Consider the following 22,303-nt stretch of genomic DNA (forward strand, 5'->3'; position numbering starts at 1 on the left):
CCTGTCTTCTCTCCCCCATGACTTTATTTTTTCTTACAGGTTGTCTGGCGAAAGCTGGGTGATGCTGCAAGCTCCAAACCCTCCATCAGGCAACATCTGTCAGGAAACCAGTTCAAGGGTCCCTTGTAGGAACACCATCCTGGTGACTGGAAGTGATGGATTCCGTGAAGACTAAAGAGGCAGAGCTCAGTGTTTCTGGCTGCCTGTTCTTTAGGATTTGGGGTTGAGTTTTTTTCAGGGTTTCCTTTTTCTTCTTTTTTTTTTTTCCCCAGCTTTTTTTTGTAACAATAGTGTAAATATGGCAGCTAAAGGCCTGATTCCCAGGCTGTGGTGCTCTGGAACTACTGTTCAATGGGTAACCATCCAATAATGCCAGACTTGCATCATTTGTATTGTAGTCCAAATCTGCTTTGTTGTAATGGTCTGTTTGTAGAATTAACTAACTCCAGAGAATTTCTAAGAGGAACAAGAAGAACCCTTGACCTGCGGAGAAGTCACCGTTTGTACTGCTCCTGTCCACCCACTTGTCAGTAATTCATAGCTGGGTTAGTGGCTCCAGGCAGCACTTTCCAAGGAAAATGCAAGTCAAATTCATTGGCTTACTGCCTGCCAAGTTCATGAGCTGCTAACACTTTTTTTGGAGGTCCTTCTTTTGAAGAATGACATGCAACTGTTTTCACAAGGCTCTGTGTAAAACATTGAGTGGCAAGCTAAAAACACTTGTACCACCATACTCTGTATGGTGGTGCTCATCACACAAGCGTACAGAAAGGCTTGAGACTCTGTATCAGCTGTTAATGAACTATTTTTCATGAACAAATGACACAAGATTTCTGCAGTTGTAATGTGAATGAAGTCATTTAGCCACACACCAGTATTCCCTACAAATACGGCAACACTTTTCCTGTAAAGCTTTCACTACAAAGTAATTCAGCAGAAACTGCCATCCTAGCAGTGCTTATGGCTTTCACAGGATCTTCAAGAGCAGCTCATCTTTCACATAAGGAAGATTTGGGTGGGTTTTTTTAATGTTCTTGCTGGATCCCTCACCTATACTGGTTCCTGTGTAAGGTAACCAAACAACCTTGCAGAGCTGAATAAAAACTCCATAAACACGGGCTATCAGGTGAGACTGCTTCCTGCCATTCAAGCTTTATTTTTGTGAATGAACCAAAACAAGTGAGTTTTTCCTTCTTCAAATGGTTGTATATAAAACAATGGGACTTATATTTTGCTATTGTGGAGTAGCTGCCTGTGTAGTTGTAAGAATTTGACTCCCTCCTTTTCCAAGTTGTCACAGCAGCTGTCCCTGTATTTCATTAGATGTTCTTTCCCAATAGTCCAAGGAAGCGGGGCTTCGTTATTAGAACTCATTTCTGTAACATAATTTTAAAGACAGGCATGTGAAAAGATCAAAGCCTCCTCTTCAAAAGTTGCATTGATTTTAGTGATTATTTTGAAGATGTAATGACCTCAAACACCATTCCTTTCCTTTTATTCTCTGTAAGAATCAGTCACAGCTACAGACAGCTGAATTAGCTAGACAGGTTCTTCCTCTTAAATTAATTTGTTCTACCAGTTGAGTTCTTGACTTGTGGTATTGTATTAACAAGGAGCACCAATACAATACCAAGGAGCCCATGCTGCAACTCATGAAAGGTAATTGGTCCCATGGCGTACAATAAACTAGCTGCCTGGGTGAAGAATTTGCAGTGTCAGAGCCGAAACCTGTAACCAGTAAAAAAATAGAGAAGGAATACAACCGAAATACACAGTAACCCATAAGAACCACATCATTATTCACTGCAGAAATAAAAATGTAACAGTCGAGTAGGTTATTTAAAAACAACCAAGAGCCACCCCCGAAACGCAAGCGCATATTCTCACTCACACACTCACCAGTAGATTTCTTACTATTGCTCAGTCAGTGAACACTGAGCTAGCTAGCTCTCCGTCTAATAGTATTTACATCCCATGGAGTCTGAAAAAATCCATTCTAGAGTCTGACTGTGTCCTTAAGGCACAGGAACTTTAGAGGATTCTGGATTTCCCCATCTTCGCTTTCTGTTTTGACCTCCAGTTTCTAGTCACCATTGACAATTACTTGTCTTCCTGCTGTACAATTTGTACCTTGAGATTTCCATACCAGAAAAGGTGATGCAAAGCAGAGGCATCATTCTTTCTTAGCATCTAATGTCAAACAGGGTTACTTTAATCTATCTGCTTGAAAGCCCATTTAAATTTTGGTGGCATCTAATCACTGGATTAAGCAGAGAATTTAAGTATATTTGGAACAAGGTTAATTTATGTCAGTGAATTTTAACTAAAGCAACGCAAATGTTGCCAGCACTTGAAGAGAGTTAACTGTGTTGATGACATGCTTGCTGTTTAAGGGGTATATTAGGCTAGCAGGTCCTCTCAACAAGAGAAGAGCTACATTAATCAGACTACTGGTCTCACCAGCTACGTAATTCCCATTCAAATATTTCCTGCTATCAAATTTCTCTCAAAGTCTATTCAATGACTTCAAGCAAAGCTTGTTTTGTTCTACCTGCAGATCTCACCTACAGGGGAAACAGTGCTGCGATTGAGGTCAATTCAGTAATCCTGGAGAGCCAGTTTACAGGGTAGCCAGCAATTCATCTGAACAACCTTTATACTTAGGGTACCGCCCATTGATTTTTTAAGATTCTATTTGGTAGCATCATCTTCAATATAAGATGTGCATCACTGAATTTGCAGAAGAACACAACAGTGCTGTACCTTGGGGTGTTACTGTTTGGAGGTTTTTAGGCTTGCTACTCATCATACTTAGCTCTATTTGAGCTATAAAGTGTCTTCCTGGGGTAAAATGATGATCAATGACTTTACGGGATGACTTGGGTGCTGAATTTTCAGCTGTTTAAAAAGGTATTTTATATGCATATTTAAATTCACTATGTGCTAAGTCTCCAGTGAAAACTACCTGAGGAGCTTTGTACATTAAGTTGGAGGAGAGCATCCCTTGAAATAGTGGCCATTAAATTGATATATTTGGCGCAATAGCCCAAGATAATTTCCTCAAGATTGAAGCCCTGGGTTCTGCAATCCTCTGGCAAAGAAAGCATCCACTGTTTACAAAAGGACTTTGCTTGCTTAAGGAAAGTAAAATCACATCCTTGACTTTTGTTGGAGTGACTGAAGTAAGCAGCATTTTCCTAACAGTTCCTGAAATGCTGCAGTGTAACCAGCTTCAGTTGGCTCTTCGCACCTTGATAAGACTGCCGAGCACAACCTTGTTTGAGAATGGCACATTTTTATCCAAATATTAGATATTAAAAGAAATCAGTGTTAAAGTGACCTTTTATCTTTCTAGAAACTGTGGGGGAAGAGTACTACTGATCTTTTTCAAAGTGCATGACTGTAAAGTGATAAAATTGTATATTTTTCATAATGTGGGGAAAGTCTATTTGTGCTGCTTTAGAAATCAGTTTAAAGTTTGATTTCTGTTAAACCTGTGATCTTACAGCCCTGCTATATTTTCTGTATATGAATTACAATGAACTGGAAAAGTTAGCACCTGCTGTTGTGTATATAGCAAAATTCTTTAGACCTTAGCACGCGTTTTTACCTATTATTGAACCACTCTGGCTTTTTTGGGGAGGGAAAGTAATAGTACAGATTTTTTTGATAATGTGTGTAAAACATTCATTTGAAATATTTTAGTAAAAATGAAGTAAGAAATTGATTGTGATAGTGTATACTTCTAGCTGAATAAAATAAAATACATTCTTTTTAAATAAACTGATGAATAAGATTTGGGAGACCACTGCTGAAATATCTTGCCGTTAAGTACCATAGTTGTGAATTCTGAACTAATATGAAGAATCTGGAAATCCACTAAATTCAGAACCAATTTTATTTGGGTAGAGTGAACAAAGTAGTCCCATTTATAACTATGATGTACATCACAGTAGGCTGTTACATTCAGACTTCAACACTTAGAAAATATATATATTATGTACAGGAATTTGCAAATAGGTGTAAACATACAATATTTTAAGATACCAGTACATTCCAAACCAAAACTATCAGCAAGGCAAACACCTCAAAATTATTCCAGTCAGCTAGCATTCAGAATCTCCCTTAAATAAAGCAGCTTTCATGCTTGACATCATGTTCTTTTTATTATTACTAAAAATGAAGTTTCTTATTATAGATCACATATCATGGTATCTGGCTATTTTGATACTCAAAAATAGGCACTGATTTCTAGAAGGAAATTTTCTTCTTACTGATATAATTGAGCCAATATGGCTGGTTTTGCTAGTACAAAGTAATCCAGTGCTGGAATAAGTCAAGACAATTTAAACTTAAGTCAAATGTATAAAGTTAGAATAGATACTGCAAAGCTGATTAAAATCTAAAAGCCTATATAACTCACCATAAACAATACTGCAAACAGATCAGCTAAATTTTCATTTACTCTCATTTCTTCATCTAAATTATACAGATTACCCTCCTCTTCATCTTTACAATGTAGGTTTTGGCTAGCTACTCCTGCCTAGTCAACATAAAGGTATCGTGCAAATTACCTCATGCTATCTCATCCATGTAGCACGTCCCAGTCCTGCTACAGGTGGCATACCAGGTGGTGGAATTGGAGGTGGGACAGGTGGCTGTCCACCTGGGGGAACAGTAGGCGGGGGGTAACTAGCTGGTGGCATTCCCAGCCCTGGAGGTGGATGAGGTGGTACTGCATGAGTTGGAGGCAGTCTCGGAGGTGGGAAATTAGGATTGTATGTAGGTGGAGGAGGATATCCAGGAGTAGGAGGTGGAATATTGGGTGGGGGGAAAGAAGCAGGGGGAGGAGGTGGAACTGGTGGTGGAGGGTTGGGAGGATAGACATGAGGATGATATGGTAGATGAGTTGGTGGTCCATAGGCCGGTGGTAAAGCTCCGTATGTTGGTCCTTCTGTTTTCATCATTGACTGAAGACTTTGATAACCCTCCCCTGACATGTAAGAATTTGTAGTAGACATCCCTGTAATATAACTGGTGGGGGGTGGGGGTGGGGGACGATGTGGCAGAGGTGGAGGTTGATGTACTGGGGCAGGATGAGCAGGGGGAGGAATCTGGACCTTTGGCATATCTACTGAGTCCACAGTAGTAGATTGCTCTGGTTCTCCCATTGAAACTGCAGTTGTCAAAGGAGGCTTCCGCTCTGGAAAAGAAAATTTCATTTATTTTTTTGAAGTGGCAATAACAGCTTCTCAATACTTTGTATTTTTCTTCCAGTTAACATAGCAAAAGAGAACTCAATTCTCTATGTCTCTGAATGCCACATGGTATCCAGTCAGACCTTCTTAGGTCACTGAAAAACAACTAAGCTCCCTAACAAAGCTTCAAGGTCAGCTTTTCCCATTCTAATAGTTAAATTCAGCTTCCTTTCCTATTACTAATTTTTTGTAATTTACATATTGTTGTACAATCAGCAGAATTAGCAGACTGGATGGACGGAATCACAACTAGTGGATTTAAAAAGTCATGGGATCCAAGGTACCAAAAATCTTTTGATCAGTGCTTCCATCTTCTTTAGTCTAAGTCTAGGCCTCCTTTCTACCTCTTTGATAGTCCAGGAGGTATCCTGGGATTACCCTCTGCACTTCACCTGCCTCCCATATTGGGAAATATTATTTGAGAACACAGACCAAAGTCTCAAGTCTTTAACACTCAGTTCTACACCTGTGTACCAAAAGAAAGACAAAAGGAAAACCGGAGGGTAAGTAAGAAGGACATAAAATCTTATCAGCTTTGTTCCACTGATTAGTTTCAGGGAACTCAGCACCTGACACTCTGGAGAAGTTCATAAAAAGGTCAGCATTTTAAAGAATTACACTTGGCCACTTCTGGAAAGGACATGTTTTAAGCTGTCTTCTCTTTAAATAAGAATTTTTTTTTCCTCCCTCTTAATGCAGACTCTATAAAGTAAAGAATACCCCTAGGATGACTGACTTAATAGCAACCTCTGTGTATGGACAGAGAGGCAGTATTAAAATGGCCCACAAAAAAGATTTTGGGGCATCTTGACATCCATCTTGCTCATATATATAAGCATCTAAAACACTGTTCAGTAAGAAAAGTTATTTAGAAGCAGGTATAGGGCAGTCGTTTCCGGTGGCATACTAAACTGTCAGCGTGAAACAAAATTCGAGGTAAAGCCATCTCCTAGTACTTGTGTTAATTTTGTCAATATGCATTCTTGGTTTTCACCTGATTTTTCCACAGAGTTGCCCTTTAAAGACTATTCTGAAAATGTTTCAATGCTCACACAATCATATTTTTGTAGAAACAAATTCAAAGAGGAAAATTTTAGATAACAAGGGAAACAAATCTACTACCTGCCTACGTAGGATTTACCTTATCTAACCAGTGATAATTTTAACAGCAAAGTCATCCCCTAGGACAGCCACATAATTAACCATGCAAGGTGGGTACGCTGGCTGTGGTACCTATGATTTCAATGACTTCTAGCTCCTAAATTATAGCAGGCAATAATTTCCCCATTTGCTTATTTTCAGAACCATTCTGGATGCAAGATGTGCATTCAAGATTTAACAACTGAAGGAATAATGAACATGGTATTTAGAAAAAACCCTTCATTCTTCATTAGATTTTAACAGCTGGGAAAAATGGTCCTACTGTATTTCAGAGCACTGCTTTTCTCTCTTGTACTTTCCTGTTCTGAGCTGTCATCTTACAGTTACATTATGGACGGTGGTCTGTAAAATATTTATGTCATATTTAAGGGTCACTGGAAGGACAGCTAATGCATCAAGGCGCTGGAAGCACATTTTTACAACAGTACAGTTTATTTGGCAAACATAAGGCATGTGTGCAGTGTTACTGTTCTCTGGCAGATAAAAGTCATCTTCTGATGTGCAGCAAAGAATGCATCCCTTGTATTTAGAAGTGACACACCTGCAGAATTCCTATACTACAGATGTATAGGAATACAGATGCATGGAGGACTTCTACAGGACAGCTGGAAGCCCATCTAGTAATCTAATATGGCATCTGCCTTCCTTTTGAGATCACGAGTCCCTTCTTGCCTGCTATTGACAATTAGTTTCAGTCTCCTAGGCCTTTAAGAGTTGCAGCTTTGTTTTGCCCTTGTCCACCCAGTATAGTCTTGTTTCCATCATAAGTTTTTTACTTCTGTCTGGAAAAGCCTGTGCTAGTAACATGAAATTCCCTCTAGAGGTTACTGAACTTACATTTTAACTTGCCAAGCTGATTAATCAAGGCAACAATCCCCTGCCCCCACGCTGTTACCTACCGTGACCTGGATGAAAAGCAAGGCAATTAACAACAAGAGTAAATGTGCTGAAGAAAATAAAAGCTTACCTGGAGGGGGATGTGCAGGAGGTATTGGTGGATGTGAAGTTTCAATTTTAGAAATTTTAGATGGTGGCGGTGGTTCTAAAAAACATTTGTCAGTTCCTAATTGGTTATTGCTCTGCAATATTTTCCAAATTCCAACTCTGGTCTCACACTAATGATTATCGTATCACATTACACTATACAGAAGTACAGTGGAAATCCTATATACTAGGTATGTTTAATAGAGAAAACTAAAATCAACATCTTTGTATAAATAAAGTGGCATCAAGTATCCCATACAAGTCTTCCAAAAGAACCCATGCCCACAAGTCCAAACAACTTTAACTGGAGACAAACTGTCCCAATAACAGTATGTAACTGAAGATGAGCAAGTACATGTTTTCTAGCCCAAAACTTTAACTTGTAAATAGTTGAAACATCTCAGAAGAAGTTGACTGAATTAAGACTGTATTATGAGACCCTTGAGGCACAGTTATACTCAATTATTTCAAGTTCTGCAGCTAGGAACTTCTAAAAAATATATTTAAAGTATATATTTAAAGATGCATTATCAGGATCAAAATAGTTTAGAATTGCCAAGCCTGTAAGCAAACAAAGTGCATGTCAGCAAATGACTTATTCTAGTTTAAACAGCAAAATGGAAGCAATATGAATAGAATACTAATATTTACCTGTTGTCTTTGCTTCTTCTTTTGGAGATACAGCCTGTTTGGAGAGTGAAAAAAAAAGATTAAAATAAGACCATTACAATCAGTCTCTTCTCCCAGGTAAACAGGACAAGAGGAAACAGACCCAAGTTGTTCCAAGAGTGGTTTAGATTGGATATTAGGCAAAATTTCATCATGGAAAGGGTGGTCAGATATTGTGGTTGAGTCACCATCCCTGAAGGTATTAAAGACATGTAGATGTGGCACTTGGGGAAATGGTTTGGTGGTGGACTTGACAGTGCAGCATTAACAGTTAAGAGTCAATGACCTAAAGCTCTTTTCCAACCTAAATGATTCTGTGGTGTCTTTAGACAGATGCAAGACAAACACTGAATAAACTCAAATCACGTTGGCAAAGCCCAGCTCAACTGGGCAGAATGAGATGACTGGAAAAATAGCAGGTATTTTAGAGACAGCATTTTCTACTGTTCTCACTGTGGAGTATTGCATCTCATTTAATGTACTTATCATCCACTGCACATCTGTCATGGTCTGGTATGCTGCTCACTGAGCTGAAAACAAGAGACCTGGCCTCTATTCCAGGTTCTGCTTTGACCTGTCACTCAACCTTTGCCAAAATCACTTCAGGCCTTTATGCTTTATTTACCAAGACAGGAGGGCAGTGAAAGTGTTGCACAGCACAGAACATTTCAGAAGCCTTCAGATGGAAAGCATTGCATAAAAACCAAATGTAATGCCTTCAAAAAAAATGTATGCACTCTGAGCAAAACCCACAAAATCTCACATCATCTTTCCAATCACAAGTTTTTGGTTGGGTTTTTTTCTTGTTTGGTTGGTTGTTGGTGTATTGTAGTTTTTTTAAAGAATCTCAGATAATGGAGTAAGAAAAAATTTTTCCAGATTACACAGTCCCACTGAGATGACAACTTAATGGTCTCAGAGAAAAGCAGAAAACTTAACTGAAATTTTAAGTACAAATGTATTTAAAATTAATGATAGAGGTCAGAGGGGCATGGTACACAGCTTCTTCGTTTTTTCAATGAAAAGGGTTTTTCAAGGGACTATTTACCTCTAGTAGCTTTACCTTCACAAACTGTTGCTCTGTTGCCTTCACTTTCCACAGCAAGAATGGGCATACATTTCAATTCAACTTAAACAACAAATTTTCCTTAATTCTAATAGGTATTCTCAAAATTTTTGCTGTCCCATTTTTGCCTGCTTGAGGCAATCTCTTTCTTATATTCCTTTGATAGTCATTTCAATTTTCCAGACACCTTCCAGCTGCTTTCCAGCTTTTTAAGGACAATCTTTATCTTTCTATTTCAAACACACATACTTTTTTCTTGGTGACTCTCACAAACTCATCTGCTGCCTTCATTTTACTTGGGTGGTCTTTTCTTGACTTTCTAGCACTGAACTAATTCCTTGCCTGTAAAACTGCACACAAACATCAGCTCTTCCTGCGCTTTCAAACAGAAGCAAATCTCCACTACGGATTGGACCTTTTCCAAAAATCAGTCATTCTGTGAAATCAGTTGATCAAGGTGATAAGAAATTAAATTACTGTGCATTTGTTAACATGGAACAATGTTCAAAAAATAACATAATTGAGGTACACCATTAGAATGGAACAAGAAGCAACTGAAGCCAAATAACTCGTGTGACAGAAAAGCAAACATCAGTTTAAACTATATTTATGCTAAAGAAAAAAGAAAGAAAAAAAAAAGAATCAAGCAGCAACAAAACCAAAATCTATAAACATTTAAATCACCTCTAATGGCGGCTGCTAAAATAGAGATGAACATTTATTTGGTCCTTCTACTGTATTGTAGTTTGTATTTGCCCAGCCAGGACATCCCAGGGTCATAATAAATAATAATAATCAACCTTATTTATTAGCATTCTGATGGATATTTAATACTTTCAGCTCAATTCAAACCACAATGGAGCTGTTCTTTCACTGCTATTTCTAGTGCATTAAAATTGGTCCCACTAACAACTTCTAGTTTAATCCAACTAAATGAACTATTTACATCTAATGATTCATAATATATTTTTAGTGAAATCAACTGAAAGTTTGAGCACTCTTCACCACTAGAGATGCAGAGGATGTGCAGATGCTTTAGACATCTGATGTGGGTCTGTAAGTCATGGGCCAATGCCTCAGCTGCTTGAAAGTATCTTGGCTCAGTAGAAGGTAACAGAGTTATAAGAGTTCATGTAAACTGAAAATCTGGCCTCCAGGAACAAAGTGTATTTCTGTTCTGCACAAACCAAAGATGTCATGCAAAGCATTTACAGAAGGAGGCAAAGATTTTTAAGTAAGGTTTATGGTACATCTAACTGAGGAACATTTTAGAAGCACCAAGTAAATCTTTCAAACACCACACATCTTGTTCTCCCAGACTGCTTTCTGGAAAAAGAACAATTCCAGATCACCATATTTGCTTTTCTCCAATTTGTGCTGTTTGTGCTGTATTCCTACAAAACTCCTGTTGACTCCCTGTTTGCTTTTTATTTGTTGTGGATGACTACAGTGTACTAGGATTTAACTTTTTCTCTGTGCTATTTACGTCCTTAATTATTAGGTGATAGAACTCAAACTAATTTCAAGAAGAGCTAAGTTTCTCTGATGGCATGACCAGAGGTGGTTGTTAAAGAACAGATAGTATTCATGCAAAAGGCATCACTTTTTTCCATGAGGTAGTTCATTAGAACATGTGATGGGGCAAAATCAGTAGTACTGTAAAGGCCGTTACGTGAATGAACAGGCATTCATAACAACATCCAATGGATGCACATCAAAAAAAACAAATTGTTATTGCTAGTTTCTGATGTGCCAAGAGAGTTCCCTGCCCTAGAGGTCTGACAACGCAAACAGAATTTGTGCTGATGGCATAAAAGCATGAAAAGAAATACACAATACCTATGAAGAGCTCTCACAATTTTCAAGCTGATTAACACGTTATCAGCTTTCCATCCTGCACAGTGCTAAAGTTCAGTGAAACAACTAAAAATTTCAGTGCAGGTGTTTTCCTGTAGTAGGCTGTATTTTGCAATTACAAAATCAACATTTTACAGAGTTTTGTTTTTGTCTTTTTTGGGAGGCTGCTATCCTGAAGATGCTGCACCCTTCCAAATCCATTTCATTCGAGCATTTGAGCATTTGCTGCTTCCTCATAGTTTTTGGTTTTATTTGGTTTTTAGGTTGGTTTGATTTTTTTCCCCCCAATGTCTGTTCTCTAGTTTGGGCCCACATTAATTACAAGTTAGAGCAAAAGCTGTAAAAGCTGTACAAAATTTACTTCCTACATAGACTTGTTCCAAAGATTTTACTTCAGAAAGCACTCCTCTTGCTAAGTACATGCAAGAAGATTTGGGTAACACTTTCGCCCTTTCCTGGGATAACTTTAAAGTGAATAAAAAATAATCCTAAAAAGTGTAGATTAAAGTCTGAAAGGTTAATTTGAACTTGATGACTGTGGAAAATCTCTCAACTGCTAATGGACCACTTATTATGAAGTGATAGTATGGACAAAGTGAGACTTTAAAGTATGATGAATATTTAGGCTTCTACTGTTATTAGATTATTTTGAAAGTCTGTTTTTAGGAGTTTTGACACACTTTTATTTTAGAGGCCACTGTTCTCTTAAAATTTGCAATCAAAGAGTCAACGTCTTCATCATCATTATGCACATCTCTACATTCAGGTGTAGCACAAGAAACCTTCCCTAAACCATGCCTGCTTAATAGAGAAAACAAGGAAGTTTGATAGCACAGAACCACAAACACTGAGAACCTTAATAGCTCATGCTATTTCTCCACTGGTTTTGCTTAAAGTGGAATAAGAATGTGATATGCCAAAACTGTAAAGGCTGTTCTGCATTAACATACTTGCTAGATAACCAATGAAAATCTACCATATAAAATTAATTACCAGGCTCATTCTTAAAGCAAACACAAGTCTGCTGCACACTGTGGCCTTCAAATCAAGTGGGCATCAGATCAGCCTGAAAATAAATTGAAAGTTAAAGTTCAACTTACTGCTGGTCTTTTAGTCTGTCTAGGAGGACTTGACTGGGGAGAGGGCTTTTTAGATTGCTGTGCTTGTGTTTGCTGCTGCTGCTGCTGCTGTTGCTGTGCTGACTGTTGCGACTCTTTTTGCTGCTGAGTCTGTGATTGCTCTGAACTCTGGGACTGCTGTGACTGCTGTACTGTAGGTGCCTGGGGTGTAGATTGAAGAGATGGTGGCTGCTGCAACTGGTGAGGAGTATGATGAGGCATTTGCTGTTTTCCTTGTGAGTACAGATCCAGGATCTGATGACAGATATCTTAATAATAATGAAAAAAGAAATCCAAAGTATTATACCATTTTCATGTACAAGTGTACATTTAACACACAATTATCAACTATGCTTTTTACTGGACATCAACTCTGGAAAAATTCATTGCAAATCTGTGTTACAGTGAACACAGATTTGACTTTTTTTAAACAGACTAATTTTCAATTTATACTTGCATTTCTGAGTTTCTTCTGCCTATGCTGAACAATATGTAGATGTATATGCACACCTTTCAGAAAAACACAGTGTCTTGGTATTAATACATTGTATATCATTATTGTGTGCCTGGAGAGCCAGGTAACCATGTTAACAATATTGCAATACAGCAAGAAAGGGAGTGAAAAACGATTATATGCTAAAAGATACACATCTAGTTAGGCTAGTCAAAAAAGTTTCAGGAAGCTAAGTAAAGGACCAAATATCTTCTTCCAACACGTTAGGAGCTAAAGGTCTGCAAGAAAACATGTAGATCCAACTGATAATCAGGTATAATAACAGCATTTAAGAAAAGAAAACCTTCCTAAAAAAAGCCAAATGAGCTCTTTCCATAAGCATTCAGTATTGCTGTAGCAGAAACTGCAGAAATTCTCATTCTACAACCCTCTTTGACATGGATTCAGAGGAGGATCTATCTGAAAGTGAAGGAACTTTGAAAAAAAGCTGCAATAAAGCCAAGGCAAGTAACCATTTAAGAAATCAGAACTGTAAGGTATTCACCTAAGTTCTAAGAGCAACAAAGGCTAAAGCACCTGAACAGCAACACATAGTGTTCTAATTTCCTAGAATGCAATGCCAGATTGTGACAACCATAAATTTTTAAAGAATATTTCTAAAGCAATTCATGGTACTAAAGCATGCTTAGCCTGACACTTCTAAGTCAATAAAAACTTTAATGAAGACAAATGACTGGCCACATGACCACAATTTCCTAAACAGAGTCAAGAAAGGTCTTGCTTTATTTTATGAACTTCCTGGGGTTCTCTCCCTCAAGAGGACAAGTTTAAGAGAGCTGTATTGATAAAAAAGATCCATAACTCATCCTCTATCTGAATTCATCCCCCATAATGAATTCACAAAAAAAACCCCTAACCTAGCCTAATTCAGTCAGAGGTCAATTATCAATGAGAAAACCACTGGAAACCAGGCTCCATTAGTTCCAGTGTTTGTAGAGTCACATTTAAAATGGGGAGAAGGGAATCATTAAAAAATTGAAAACATACCATGACGATTTATAAACTAACCAAGCTGTAAAGCAAATATTAACCAGAAGACTAATCATGATGAGTAAGTATGCTTCTAGATTAAGCCAGTCTAGTAAGTTCAATTTAAAACCTGGTTAAGGTATAGCACATACTACCCGAGTTTCACACTCGACACATAATTATTTAGACTAAAACCTAGATAAAAAGCAAGTTGCATTTATTTATGACCTAGGTCACACAGTTAAAAGAAATACTCCTCTGTTTGTGGTAAACGGTTTTCATACCTTCCAAAACATCAACAGGAACATCTTGGACAAACTGCTCCCACCATCGTCTGTACATTGGTTTTGATGTCCATTCTTGTATTTCAAACTTACACAAACGTCCTGCTAAGTACATAACTGCAACAGCTATGATCTCAGGCTCCCACTGCAGGGACAGGGTAGTGCAGAGACTAGAATATAAAATAAACCAAAACAAAACACAACCCTGAAGATTACCCAAATGTCAAAGTACAACACTTTAATGTACAACAGCTATAACTAACAGTGTATAAAATCCCCACCACACTTTTAACGTCTTGGGCATTGAGAGCCTTATTAAACAGAAGAGTTTACAAAACTAAACTGTTTCTGTGCTACCACTATCATGAAACAAGCTAATTTTACACAAATAATAGAGAGGGAATCAGTCTACAGAAGCAATAGAACACACAAGAACAACAAGTTTGGGGTTTAAAACCGCAAAACTTAACACTATATGGAAAAAGAGGGAAAAGACAGCATTATATTTCAAGTATGGGCAGCTACAGTCTCACCTGTAGTGTTCATTAAATATAGTGTTCATGTTCATCGCTACACAACTATGTGCTGTCACTGCATTGCACTGGTAAAGGAATGCTACCCACACTGGATTTTAGTTTCCAAATGTTTGTCAATAAAATGTAAACGAGTACTAAAAAAAACCCCCAAACCCACAGAACAGCCAACATGAACTTGTAAAGCAACTTGTAAGGGCAATGCAAGTTCTAGATCAAGCTGTAAAGATTATCTCTTGAATAGCTTTTGTTAAAGCTAATGATAAAATAACTCATATTATTAGTATTATTCATATTAACTCAATAAGTTTCTGTCATAATCAAAGTTACTATTTCCTGGAACCAATTTTAAATTTTGAAATACTTTTTCTCTCTTTTCCCTTTTTTCTCCATAGATTCTGTAACATATGGTCTACTTATGAATTTTAGATCCAGCTAGCCAGCTGAGTTTTTGTGAATTCACTGAGGCTGTGCTAAGAACAGAATCCCCTATTCTAAAGGTCTGTAGTGCAAAGTACAGAATTATTGTCCCAGGATCCTAGAAAACAAGTAAACTTCTAACAAGGTGCTGATTAAGTAAGCACAACACAGCCTCTTCAGAACAGAGGTAAGAATTAGGCATTATTTGGAATGATCCCTCCAACTCCATACAAGTGTTTTTCTGAAGTGCTTTTTCTTTAATTATTCATTTTTAAAAATTATTAAACACTACCTAATTCCAAGTACAATAGTGCCAAAATTTTGATGGATACACTACAGCAGTTTTCCCTGACAAACTTAGCAGTGACAGTCATGCCATAATTTTGTTCCACCTATAAGATCATCACCTGCAAGACTGACAGCAGCTGAAGTAAACATCTCTTGAGATACACATTAATTTTCCTCAAAATAATTTGGACAGTTCAGGTGATATTTACAGAATGTGAACCTATACAAGGCTAATTCAAATCAGGCACATGAATAGAAATACACCTCTTTTTTATGATGTTCTACTGCTGTAGCCATGACTGAAAGCCATGTATTTACCATTTCTTAGCAGTCAGGTCACTTTACACATTTTCTTAAGAGTTTGCTATGGAAATGAAAAATTACATTTAAGCATCCTTGGTGAATTAACTTGCCCAGCTCTGTGGAATCCTCCTTAACAAGACTAAAGTGTGTCGAGTTGTTTTGGTTGGGTTTTTTTTAATAGGACACTACACATGAGAAGTGCTTCTATACACACTCCTGCTAATTGATGTAGTCCTTGTATTGCAAATTCATTATTCGAGAAATTGTAAATTAGTGCTAAGAACCGTATTCCTTATTGAATTTAATGGCTACCTCACTATTACCAAAATACCACATTAAAAATACATTGATCAACATGATGGAATTGAGAAATGACTTCTTTTTCTCAGAATGTGCTACATATCACAGACTGGGCAAGATACCAGCTTCTATCCTGGAGATCTACAATTTGCTTTGGCCCTTTCAAACATTAACTTTTTTTTTTTTAATGCAGCATTAAATCACTACCACAAAATCGCAAAGTTCTTAATAGTCTACTTCTGTACTCATTCTGAATTCTGTGGTCAGTGGAACTATCATGGTAATGATGGAAAGAAAAAATGATGAACACGACAAGGAAAACATGTGACAAGCAGAAAACAAATAAGAAACTTTTGTCAAAGAAATATCTAATCTCACAACAAAGTTAGCAACAGTAACTATTTCACTTTCAAAAAGCTTCCTAGACTATCTTACCTGTCATTGACAAATGTCCATGCCATTTGAACCAGTTTTTGAATTTTATTTTTGTCTCCTGAAAAACAAGCAGATAAAAATTAAGAAATAAAATCAGGAGGGACAAATAGTTTGAAATAGAATATTCTTGTACTGTTAATGTATACTAAGTTCTGAAAATTAATAACAGGCATTACTTGCCCAGCTTGCAATAATTTACCTTTGAGTTGTTTGGCATACTTGAGAAGAAATTGGTATGGATGTTCCACTTGCAAATCAAACTTTATTGTTTGTAGTAAGATTCTTTCAAGCACCATCACTTCTTCCTAGAGAATGTTACAAGGTAACCACAGTGTTATTCCGTCTTTTACCCAGAGATATTCTACACTAGTGTAGAGCATGACTACACAGCACCTCCAGACAATGATGTTTGTCTGCTTTTGCTTGATTAGGGTTTGTCTCCAAGGAGAACAGAAATCTCTCCAACTTAAAATATTATTTTAAACCAAGATACCTTTTCTTCACATTTATTTGAGGGAGGACAGGGGATGTGGGGCTTAAAATTCCTTTTTCTCCACAGCAGAATGAACTGAATCAGACACAGCACGGAAGTGCCAAATACACAAAATCACAATAAAAATGTAAGCTCTCATCACATTTCTCTCATGAGTTTCAGCAACTTCTGTTATTTATAACAAGGAAATTTTGAGAGAAGCATAGTTTTGCTAAGTCAATACCCTATACAGGAAACTTCTCAATACTTCTGAGATCTAGTTCTCTTATTTAAGATTTGCTATTAATTGCTTCCTAAAATCACATTAAGATTGTTAAATATGAGTTATGTCTTGATGACATTTCTTGCTCTGACCGACATTACTCAAATTTCCTTTGATTTGCAAAATAACATCAGAATTTACATTAAATAAAATGTAAATTTTTTATAAAAACAATTATTCCAGTAAGCTCCCAAAGCTACTTGTATTAGGAAGAATTACTTTCATAGCTACCCATCACTTCACCCAGAAGAGACATAAATGCATGCTGAACATATAATTTAATTCAGAACAACTGAAAATCAGCCAGTGCTCTAAAGAACATATGCCACTTTGCTGGACTACAACTGGATGAAATAATTTCAACGTGAATATTTTTACCTTTGGGTCATCTCCAAACTGTCCAAACTGTACATCATTTAGCAAGCTACGAGCTGTTTTAATTATATCTTTACATTTCTTAGGTGTTTCTTCAACCTTTCCCGCTAGGAAGAGACAGCAGGCTCCTGTCACCTAAAAAACCAAAGTGCTTTCAAAAAGTTGTCTACGTGTAGATATGCAATATAGCAGAGCATTGTAAAAGCACTGTCAGTTTCCATTAACAGTTCAGCAGAAGTCTCCCAGGAAAGACTTAATGTGCATATTAATTTCTAATTTTAATAAAGCGGTAATTTAAACTTTTTACTTTCTCAAAGGAAAGATACAGATTTTGGAGGACTATCCATTTTATAAAATTTCATTTCAAGGTCAGAAAACCAAAGCACAATTTGTCCTGGTTCAGCATTGTCTGTCAAGTAGTTTTAAGATGGTATTACACTTCTCTTTTTCCTTTCAGCCAACACAGAAGTGCCAGCACTATAGCTGTTACTGTTGTCAAAGAACAGTCTCAGTAAGACATAACTGCAATGTCAATATTCTTCTAAGTGTAAACAGAAATGTGTAAACAAGCAAGAATAGTGTATTTTAAGCTGTAATGATTAAAAGACAAAATGTTTATTTCCCATCATTCAGAAGGGTGGACAGCAGCAGTACCCAAGTGATTAATCAGAATTTCAAGTAGTCCATTCCTAGTGCAATCACTGAATTAAGTCATCAATATTCTAAATACTTACATATCTTGGAAACTGTTTGAAGGAATGAAACATATAAAACCGATGGAAATAAATTATTCCAGTTGCTAGAGTATCATAATGTCTGTGGTGCAGAATAAGGACTTTCAAACAGGACATAAAACAAATTTAAAACCAAACATACATGAAGGATTCTGCTTTATCAAGTACCTCAAGTAATCGGCTGTTCAGTGACCAGTCAGAAAACGCTGCAAGTAAAACAGGAGCTTAAGAGAAAAAAAGCCACAAACCTCCTTAAAGCTGTGTAAATACTGATTCAGCCTAGATGCAGTAGATACCTAAAGCATTTACTGGAGGTGTGCAAAGTCCCACAGAAGGATCCACACAAGGTCATCCTCGTGTTACGCTGTACCTGCTCTAGACAAGGTCAAAACCAGCAGTAGGTACATGAAGGAACAGAACAATTATCACTTCACATTAAAGTGTTGGTGTGGAGGAAAGTACTAACTATTCACAACTACAAATGCAAATAAAGCCTTCTCTTTAAGAAGAGTAAAATTTAATTTTCACCACATTTTATTAACCAAAAAACTAAGGAGATTAAAAGAAGCATAGAAAAATAGGAAGCAGAAAATTTAAGTGGCTGTCTATGAGAGAGTGGGACAGTTGGGAGGACTTACTAACATGTACAAAGTTGTAAATCTCAAATCAACCGAACAAAAAACCAGCCACCATAAACCAAGACTGAGGAGGCAGAGGCTGGAAGTCTCAGATGCACAATCCATAGAAAAATGAGTGTAAAATTCAAAATTTGAGAAGTTACACAGATTAATATACTAAGACATTGAGTTTCATAACTGACAAAAGTTATCCTTAATTGGCAAGTCTGTATCATCTTACTTCTCTGTTGCCAAAATGGTTCAGTTGCAACCTTGTTTATCCAAGGAATGGATAAAAATCGTGCAGGAAAACATTCAATCAAAAGGCAAGTAAACACAGAAATATTTTTTATAAATGATTTAAAAATGGTTGAACAGCTACCTGAGCACGTGACACTTCTTGTACATTTTATTCTGAAAACCCACCATTCATACAAACATTTCACACCGACATGAGTTTAAAGGATACAGCCCTAAACGTGTTCCCACATCGAATATGAATCTGGCCCCCTCCCTGCGGTATCGAGCCTCAGTAGCTGGATCAAGCCCTTCTAGTTGGGATGGAGTATGTGCCAAATCTTTCTTATCCCAGTACCAACATGGCTTTGTATGGTCCAGGTTTGCCAAGTTTACAGAAGGGCTGGAATTTTCTTTATTCTCCTTCATTTATTAAAACAGAATTGTCCTTGCTTTTTAAGTTTTCAAAAAGGGTATCTCCAGAGAGTCGCTTCAGGACCTTTAAGAAAAGACAAAAGGATTTTGTTAAAAATGGAGAGGACTTTCCCCCCCCACCCCTTACTCAAAGAGGAGTGGAGTAGCGTTTAATCTTGCCCCTTGGAAAGGACTTTTTTTGTGCTCAAAGACAAGTAATAAATAACCTTGCCCTTATCCTCCCCATATACTGCAAACACAATCAAAGAAACAGCCATAGGTTATCCTTGCTATTCTCTATTTACTAAAGAAACTTCATGAATGCATAATAAACAATATCTGCTACTTCTTAGTAGAATAATTTCCACCTACTTTGTCCATAAGAATAGGGAAAAAACAATTCAGTGATGGCAGCAGCAAGATCTGAAAATCTGGGGGGGGGATCTACTCACCATTGGTAACCTGAAACCCACTGGTGAGGTGAGTCTGAACGTCCCTTTAAATACCTGCCTGCTCTCACTGATATCCCTGGTGCTAAGAGGAGCAACCGCTGGGCAGAAAGCTTTGGAAAGTGATCTGCACTTGTGTTTACTTGAAGGAAAAAAAGTAACAAAACCAGTGTTCCTTTAGATACCAAAATCAAGACAACTGGTGTAAGTCTGCAGGGTAAGGAGGCATCTAAAATCAACCTCAAAACAAGGCAGTTGATTACACTCCAAGACTGTGCCAGCCGGCACTTTGTGTACAAACACTCGGATCACAAAGCTCTGCAGCAGCTTTCTGGTGTCTGAATTATGACCGATGTTCAGTCACGCCTCAATTTAAAGACAGAACGAAGACTTACTGCCTTTATTTCTTTCAGGCACAAAACCACCCTCACTGCAATTCCACAAACTACAGATACTATGCATTTTACTGCAGTCACCTGCAAGGGTTTGCATAACAAATAGTGATTAACACATGATGCAATATATTCGTTCTGTGCTGAACAGCCACAGGAAAAAACCAAACGTAAAACTCTTATAATCAAGCTGTTGCTTTTCCAGACGTTTCTCTTCCGAAAACGGAAGAGAGATCACGTGAACGGCCAAAAAAAACTCCGATGCCGACAGTCAGCACCTCGCTCAACTCCAAAAACTTTCTCTTTTCCAGAATAAAGGAACCTGTCTTTGCCCCACGATGGCTTCGGGAGGACCTTCACAACGCGTGGTGTCGGTCACAGACAGACGAAAACCGTCACCAAAATAAAAGGAAACGGCTACTAAAAACTTTTTCCAGAACCAACAAAAGCGCGCCGTGCCACGAGCGCACATTCTCATCCTATTTACTAGAAAAAGCGCTATTTTTTACTACTGCTAGGGTTTTTCTTCTTTACGAGTTGTTTCACTTCCTAACATCTAAACAGCTTAAAAAACAATTAACATCGAAAGCGCCCGACGCGACATGATCCGCTTCTATAAGCGCCGAAAGCATTTCCGATCACAGAACTGGGAATGAATGAAAACCCTCACCCCGCAAACGTCCCAAACGAACCGTCTCCAAGGTCCCAATCCAGCCCGCACCGCCCGGGAAGAACAACGAAAGCTTTTCCTTGTCTATTTACGCGCCCCATTAATCCGGAGGGGAGCTCTGGAGCTCGATCGCGGCTTTTTTTCCACCTTACCTGGGACGACCCCGCCGACCGCGAGCGCGGCTCCGTCCCCCGCAGCCCCGAGCTCTGCTCAGCCCCTCCCAGACCCGCCCGCCTGCCGCACACGGCGCTGCCGGTGCCCGCGGAGGCGCTCGTTCCCCACCGCGGTCGTCCCCGCTCCCTCTCTCCGTTCCGCTGGCGGCGGGTCTCGGCCCGGGAGGGCCCCGTGCACTCACAGGGTCCACGGGGAGCGGCGGGGACGGCACCGGAGCGCGGGACCTCTCAGCGGCAGCGCGGCCTCCGCGCCCTGCGCGCCGCCATCTTGGGAGCCAGGCTAGGGTGCGTGCTGCGTCATCGCGCCGGAAGGGCGTCTAGCGCGAGGACGACGCCCCCCTCCCCCCCCAGTTTCGTCCCCTCCAATGGCCTCAGAGCCCGGGCGGGCGCGCGACGCGTTGACGCAACCTCGAGGTGGACCAATCAGAGAGCCGGAACGGGAAGATTGCCAGCTGTACTAGCCAATAGAAATGCCGAGGCGGGTTTAAATGCCGTGCCCTTTCAAAAAGCTGCCGGTGCGGTGCTCGCCGCGGATTGGTCCCTGCGGGTGCCGGAGGAGGAGGTGCTGCCAATGGCAGCGTGGGGCGGGGCCTGGGCCGCCCCTCCCCTCCCAGCGCGGGCGGCGCGTCCGGCGGGGCTCGGGCTGAGCCTCCTCGGGCCGCGCCGCCGCCTCGGCCCCGCGGGAGCGCCCGCCGCAGGGAGGGAGGTAAGGCCGGGCCGGCCGGGCCCCCTGTCCTGCCCGAGCCCAGCGCCCCGCCTGGGCCCGCGCCCTTCCCCTCAGCCCGCCCGGCGCGACCTCACCCCGCGGGAGGCGCTGCTCTTCCCGGACACCCCCTCCCGCCGCCCCCGCCTTCCCCCGCGGGGCAGGGCTGGGGCCAGGCCGGGCCTCCTCGCCTTCCCCGTGGCCCCGCAGCGCAGTCCCGGCCCCGCTCGCCGTGGCGTTCCCCCCCGCCCGGCCCGAGGGGCTGAGGGGCCCCCCGGCGCGTTCCAGCCCGGCCTCCGCCGGGTCAAAGTGAGCGAGGCGGCGGCACTGGCGCTTCCCTGGCCCCATCCCCCCGCCCCTCCCGGAGGATGATCAGAAACCAGAGTAAAACAAATGGCTTAAAGCTGCTTTCCCCGTGATGTAATTCCTTTTTTTTTTTTTTCTTTTTTTTGGTGTGTGACACGTTTTGAATGATCCCTACTCTTAGTCCAGCTTCCTGGAGAGGCTCCCGTGCTTGCAGCGCTGGGGTCTGACTCAGTGTGTTGCTCCTCTGGCTGGAGAGGAGTGCTCTGGTTCCTTTCCTTTCTCGCCCCGTCTGCAGCCTGCTTTAGTAATGGGGTTAAGC

General features: G+C 39.7%; 2 protein-coding genes across 5 annotated transcripts in view; one reads left to right on the forward strand and one right to left on the reverse strand.

Annotated features, from left to right (window-relative positions):
* The window catches only part of CCDC85C (coiled-coil domain containing 85C), a 110,777-nt gene extending 106,981 nt beyond the window's left edge, over nucleotides 1-3,796 (forward strand). For both annotated transcript variants that reach the window (XM_017807568.1, XM_017807569.1), the window contains exon 6: nucleotides 40-3,796. In XM_017807568.1, the coding sequence (XP_017663057.1) occupies nucleotides 40-129 (90 nt within the window). In that variant the 3' untranslated portion in view covers nucleotides 130-3,796. The remainder of the gene's footprint in view (nucleotides 1-39) is intronic.
* On the reverse strand, nucleotides 847-21,282 carry CCNK (cyclin K). 3 transcript variants are annotated; one of them, XM_017807567.1, is made up of 12 exons: nucleotides 20,955-21,067; nucleotides 19,110-19,376; nucleotides 18,024-18,105; nucleotides 17,293-17,424; nucleotides 16,359-16,464; nucleotides 16,160-16,217; nucleotides 13,881-14,050; nucleotides 12,096-12,382; nucleotides 8,055-8,088; nucleotides 7,387-7,461; nucleotides 4,575-5,203; nucleotides 847-1,728 (listed from the first exon to the last, which is right to left on the reverse strand). In XM_017807567.1, exons 2-11 carry the CDS (start codon nucleotides 19,304-19,306, stop codon nucleotides 4,581-4,583), a joined length of 1,764 nt encoding a protein of 587 aa, XP_017663056.1. In that variant the 5' UTR covers nucleotides 19,307-19,376; nucleotides 20,955-21,067; the 3' UTR covers nucleotides 847-1,728; nucleotides 4,575-4,580. The 3 variants fall into 3 exon arrangements, with proteins under 3 accessions (XP_017663056.1, XP_017663054.1, XP_017663053.1); XM_017807565.1 differs by lacking the exons at nucleotides 847-1,728; nucleotides 20,955-21,067 and adding an exon at nucleotides 21,158-21,282 and having other exon boundaries at nucleotides 3,881-5,203; XM_017807564.1 differs by lacking the exon at nucleotides 847-1,728 and having other exon boundaries at nucleotides 3,881-5,203.
* Nucleotides 21,283-22,303: the final 1,021 nt, after the last annotated feature.

Source organism: Lepidothrix coronata, unplaced genomic scaffold (genome assembly GCF_001604755.1).
Source record: "Lepidothrix coronata isolate B3197 unplaced genomic scaffold, Lepidothrix_coronata-1.0 Scaffold19, whole genome shotgun sequence".
NCBI classification, from domain to species: domain Eukaryota; kingdom Metazoa; phylum Chordata; class Aves; order Passeriformes; family Pipridae; genus Lepidothrix; species Lepidothrix coronata.